This window comes from Octopus bimaculoides, chromosome 18, assembly GCF_001194135.2.
Source record: "Octopus bimaculoides isolate UCB-OBI-ISO-001 chromosome 18, ASM119413v2, whole genome shotgun sequence".
NCBI classification, from domain to species: Eukaryota; Metazoa; Mollusca; class Cephalopoda; order Octopoda; family Octopodidae; genus Octopus; species Octopus bimaculoides.
The window spans coordinates 18881369-18887324 of record NC_068998.1 but is presented as its reverse complement, the minus strand read 5'-3'; the positions used below and the strand labels follow the sequence as shown (position 1 = coordinate 18887324).

At 38.8% G+C, this 5956-nt stretch overlaps 1 protein-coding gene and 1 long non-coding RNA gene across 2 annotated transcripts in view; one reads left to right on the top strand and one right to left on the bottom strand.

Annotated features, from left to right (window-relative positions):
* The window catches only part of LOC128249909 (uncharacterized), a 2955-nt gene extending 2395 nt beyond the window's left edge, over positions 1–560 (top strand). The window contains exon 2 of the long non-coding RNA XR_008266062.1: positions 332–560. This is a non-coding gene — a long non-coding RNA (uncharacterized LOC128249909). The remainder of the gene's footprint in view (positions 1–331) is intronic.
* Positions 1–5956, bottom strand: part of LOC106869607 (uncharacterized) — a 10070-nt gene that overhangs the window by 1807 nt on the left and 2307 nt on the right. Inside the window, exons 2-5 of the mRNA XM_014915415.2 lie at positions 3934–5631; positions 2351–2439; positions 912–1071; positions 323–528 (exon numbers count right to left, since the gene is read on the bottom strand). Coding sequence (XP_014770901.1) covers positions 323–528; positions 912–1071; positions 2351–2439; positions 3934–5631 — 2153 coding nt within the window. The remainder of the gene's footprint in view (positions 1–322; positions 529–911; positions 1072–2350; positions 2440–3933; positions 5632–5956) is intronic.

Sequence of the window (5956 nt, the reverse complement as noted above, 5' to 3'; positions counted from 1 at the left end):
GGGTGCTTGCTTTGAGTGGGTGGGTAGGTAGGTAAGTTGGTAGAGTTTGAAGAAGTAGATGGTGCGAAATGCAACACAAAGGATTTGCTACTTCAGCAACTAATCTCTGAATAACATTAATATTTCTCTGAAGACTGGATATGATCAGAATGATCCATAGAGGCACACAAGCTGCCTATTTCAAACTGAGGGAGTGGGGAACTTCAAAAGATAAAACGACATATCAATCAGATTTTCAACTAGATTTTCAATAACATTTCTTGAGTGATCGATCAATGTTAAGAAAATAAACCCATTAAGGGAGTTGATGCATCCAACTTACATTTTTCAGGCCCAACTTGGCAATAACCTGCAGATGGTGCGTAGTGTCTGCTTCACCAGTAGGGTTAGCAGATGACGTTGATACGGGACCAGTGTGATCGATTAAGAATGACGTCACCATATTATCGGGCATGCGTACTGCGATGCTGTCAGGTCTACCAATGTATTTGCCGGCATATCCAACACCCAAGCTGTCTAACCATGGTCCTGGAGAAGAAATAAAAGAATAATATTGATAATTTGTTTTGTCTTTCTTTTTTATTATTCTAATAGAAAGTTTACAATTTTGTCACGAAATAATATCAAACAACAAGTAAACTCCTATTAAGTCGCTTAATCCACAAGAAACAACACTCGGAGTAACTCAAATTCTATTTTAATGTCTTAAAACAGAAAAGACCCATTGGACAATGTAGTCCTTGATATATAAATAGGCAAGATAGTCAACGATGGAATTTTTTTATTGTAATCTACACAAGTCTAGTTGACATGAGGTTAAACAGCAACATAAACATATAATTGGAAACCCCTAGTCAATGACGCTATTGCCAGTAATAAGCATGAAAAATATGTGTAAATATTAAACTAACCTTTGTTTACTACACAGGATATCGTAGACGGCCATACGGCATTCATGAAGGCCCACAACATCTCACCGAATTGTTCTCGTCCAGCGGCCAGTTGGTTTACATTGGATATCCACATAGACATTGGTCTGTCTTCAGCGAGTTTCTTAGTTGAGTATGCTCTCTAGACCCAATAAAGGTAGACAAATAAAATATAATTATTCAATAGCTAGCAAAAGAAGTCAAAAATTCTTCAAAGCAAGATCTCTTTTTATTAACAACATAGACGATACATGTATATCAATTAACAACGGACGAATTGCCGCTAAGCATTTTGTCCGGTGCGGTAAGGATGCTGCCGTCATAAGACGAAATGTTAAAAAAAAAAAAACTAATATATTGAATCATAGTAGATTATCTACTTTTGTAGTAATTGTATAATGCTACCATTTATACACGATACACATTTTTGAGACAGTTTAGGTAATAATAATAATAATAATAATAAGGATTTTTAAAAAATCCCAAAACGAAACGCGTATTATACTTCGCAACACATTCATGAACTTTTATGGTATTTCAATATCGTATATGTTGAAGCATTGTTTTTCAATCATTTTGCTCTTGAGAACACTTGAAATAAATTCTATATCTCAAGAAACTCTTGACATAAAAAAGATTATACATATTTATTAATCTTTTTCTTTCTTTTTCATTGAATAAGAAATTCTGAAAAACCATAGAACTGTCTTTGAAGGACTTGGCAATGCTAAATCCATTAGATGCTACAAAAAGTTTATAAGAAATTTCATCTTAACAAGACCTTGTTTGAACCAAATTCCCATACGATTTCCTATTAAAGGCTCCTTTTTGCATAGGATCTCCCTATTACGTACAGGTGCAAGTATTTCGAATAGCTATGCGTGTATAATTGTTTCTGATTTAATAATAATTGTTGAGGAGAGCGCAGGTGGGCAGGCCACATTGTTCGAATGCCTGACACACAACTACCCAAAAAACTGTTTTGCAGTGAATTGACAAAAAGCAAGCGCACACAAAGTGAGCAGGAAAAGCGCTTCAAAGATACACTCAAAGCCTCACTGAAGTGCTTTCAGATCAATCCCTGGGAAATGCAAGCACAGGACCGGTCTGCCTGATGTAGCTGCACCAACAGAAGTGCCACCTTCTACGAACTGAACTGGTTCGCAGGAGACCCAGAAAAACTTGAGTTGCGCAAGTCCAGAGCCAACTCCTTGCCTTCATTCCCAGCAGACCGCCATTGCCCGACCTGCGGCAGAACTTTCCGAGCGCACATCGGCCTGATCGGCTGCGGCCGGACGCCCCGTAATCCATCTTCTCCCATGTGATGCCCTTGATCGCCGTCGAAACGACGGACGAACATTACATAATTACTGCTATATGCATATGGTCAAACAATCTATATAATGTAACAATCAACTTACTTCCACTGATTCAGGGAATTTTACTGCAGCCGCCAATACATAAACAGTATCTGTTGGAATACCAACTATCCCTCCTCGGTTCATGATTTCTGAAAAAAAATGTGGTGAAATGTCGTTTTAAATTTATTTGATACAACACAGAACAATTCTGTTTTGTTTATTTTTTATCCAATTGTTATTAACCACCAGTTTAATTATGCTAGTTTTGATGTTTAGCTCCCGATCAGGTCAGATCTTTTGTTTATTTTTTTTTTTTACTGTTTTTTTTGTTTTTGTTTTTGTTTGTTTTACTTTCTTTTTCAGATAGTGTATCTAGAACAATATAGGCAATGTAAATACTAGGATGTGATTTGGAGAAGATTTGGCTGCTATTTTTAACAGCTTGAGTGACCACGCAGACAGAACTATAATCTTAACCTTGCTCATCCCCGTGAAGAAATTTCAGGTTGCGGAGGGAAAATTCAGAGATTTTTGCGGGGAAAATTGTTATTAGGCTGAAAATTCATTTACCATTGTTTGCAATATTTTTTTTTATTAAGCATATTTTACTTATATTAATTTTAAGGATAATAATACTAAATCAATATAAAGCTGTTAATATTGTGCAATAAATTGCATTTACACCGGACGATTTTTTTTTTATCGTATGTAGGGATGGAGAATTGGGAAATAGGGATGCTGAACTGGTAAAAGGTACAAATACAGAAAAATGAAACGGTTATGAAACATTCCTTCCCTATTTCAAAGATGAACTGTATTGCCTACCCATGTTCTATGCGGCTCCGTGGCCTGAGCCACTGAGTAATGGAGGTGTAGGCGTATGTCAGCTCTGATCGAGCAGACCTTTAGGGACCAGCTGCAAAGGTTGTGAAGATTCGAAACCGAAACCACATTTTTGTTCATTGTCAGATGGATTTCCGGTCTTTCGTTTCCGACTCTCTGTTCTCGGATGATTTGACCTCGGAGACCTTCTGTGGTCGTGGAAAGGTTAATCCTTTGTTTTAGGATTGACCTACTTTAGTTGCCAAACTATATACATATACCCAACGAGAGGTTTGTTGAGCCTCTTTGATATCAAGAGCATCTCGGCCAAATGGAAAAAAGAGGGGCAACACACTGCTTATACTCTTTGTTCGACGACAAAATTCACATCCTATGACCTTCTCTAGCACGCTGCACGGCTTCGCTTTCAAGCAAACAGTTTGCCCTAACACACACACACTCATTCATCTAAGGACACGCGAGCTGTTGTCATCCTCTTTAGGCCAATAAACTCCCTGGCTACTACTAAAAGCCTTGCCTTGTATTTCTGACCCAACGCACCAATAAAAGCTATAAACAGTATTCTTCTCTTCGATGTTTATTATTACGCTGTCTCATCGACTTCGACAATTTAATAGTAACATAGCCTGTTACATTTGGTGACTCCGACGTGATTCGAACCTTCGTTACTTTCGACATCTCATCCCAATCCTAACAGAAACTATTACTACAGACCTATACAATTACTAGTTATGCTTATCAGAATAACTGTGAAGGTGGGAATGGAAAGATCGACAAATTTTATTAAATAAGTTCCTTACCCGCAATCGCTTTAACTCCGGATTGTTTTTGGGCATCTGCCCAGAAGGCTTTGTGACCCTGAGAATGGAGGTAACTGACTTCTATGATTGGGTTTCCCATTGGGAGTATATCTCGCCCCCAAACAGCCTTTAAAGCAGAAGCTAAGAAACCATAAATACAAACAGCAGTAAATAGAAGCACCACGATTATTTCATATGCTTCATATGAAGGCACCGCTAATATATTTAGCAAAAATGCCAATGCGATAAGTTCGAAAAGGAAAGTGATTAGGAACCAAGTCTTGCTTACAACTAGAGAAAGCCCTATAAGAAGTAGAAGAATAACCATGTATGAAATGCTCCCCACACACATGGCCACGGAATTGTCCAGACCCAATGTCCCAAGACTACGAGCAGTTCCAAGAATTAGCCACATGGAACTAAATATAATGAACGAACAGCTTTCGAATGTAAGTCCACGAGCAAACCCTATACAACCCACGGTAAACTGTGCCAGCCCGCCAAGTACAGTTGTCCATGGCATGGAGAGGAGATTGAAATTGGCAGGAATCCACAAAATAGATAAGGCAGAAACTGCATTGACGGCAAAGCCGATGGTATCAAGCTCAATATACTTGGAATACCCCATGTCGGAAAATTCAGTAGAGAACAGGCCGTCACCATCTTGTTCGGTGTCCCGTTTGTATAAACGTTTTGCACAGCAGCTAAGATGTTTTTTAAGGCTCTGTTGTACTTGAGCTCGATCAAATGGGCGTCGACCCAATGGAAGTTTATAAGGGGTTTGTCTCATTCGGCTCATGTGAGCAGCAAGTCCATAAAGAGAAAACAAAAAGCAAACCCAACCCATACCACCAAGGAAATGGCCTTGGACACCATCAACACAAAAGGCAATGCAGAAGATACATAGTAAGATATTCTGTAGAGCATGGAACATTTCTCGAGCTATGGAAATCAAGCTGGCCAACAAAAATGTCAAAAGGAAGAAGATAAAGACAGCTAATAATGGTAAGTCATTTGTGCCAGAAAAATGATTAAGTGCTAGGTTGTATGCTACTGCACACCAGAATGTACCATACAGGGTAAAGTAGCAACCACAGTAAGGGTCGTTCCTACGTAAAGCCACAATGCCGCACACAGCTTGAAAAAATCCCGCCGAACCGACCCACATAAAAGCATTATTGGCAACCGTTGTAGCTCCAGTCACGTGACTAGCAAAAACTGCAAACACTATTACTTCCATTGAATACCCTACAATAGTGTAATCGTTTGAGATGTCTGGATCAGATGATTTTCTTTTCTGCATGGTCTTGAAATCCCCCCCTTTAAATTTATTAACCAGCTTTTGGCACATCATATACACAACTAATGCAGAAAGTAGGACGTAATACGCTCCGGCACTCATATGTACAGGACGCCATAAAGAGGCTATTTCAAAAATGGTGGACAAAAAAAGACCGAAAGAAAGAACTGCAGTAAAGGTTGCTTGATGCAAGATAGATCCAAAGACAAAGATAAGGAATATGAAGAAGAAAGCTCCATATCCAGGAAATAGAGCTTCATTTGCTGCATTGGACCAAATGGCAGGTGGCCTCGAGATATCTCTGGTGACATTGAAAACACCAACCGCAGCCCACATCGAACCTAGACATAACAGTAAGCCTCGTAACAAGGAGTCTTCAACATCTCCTGCCGTAATGCCTGAAAAAAAAGAAAAAAGAAAAACAATTTTATAAAAATGATGTTAAAAGCTTTCAGAGTCTTTATTTGGAAAGGGAAACTTGAATTAACGACAGCTACCTACGATCAAAATAACTAGTCTTCATTTAAACCTCAAAGTAACTATGTGGTAAGAAGCTTGCTTCCCAACCACGTGTTTCCGGGTTCAGTCACACTGTGTGGCAACTTCAGCAAGTATCTTCTACTACAGCCACGGGCCGACCAAAGCCTTGTGAGTGGATTTGGTAGACGGAGACTGAAAGAAGCCTGTCGTATATATATATATATATATATATATGTATATATA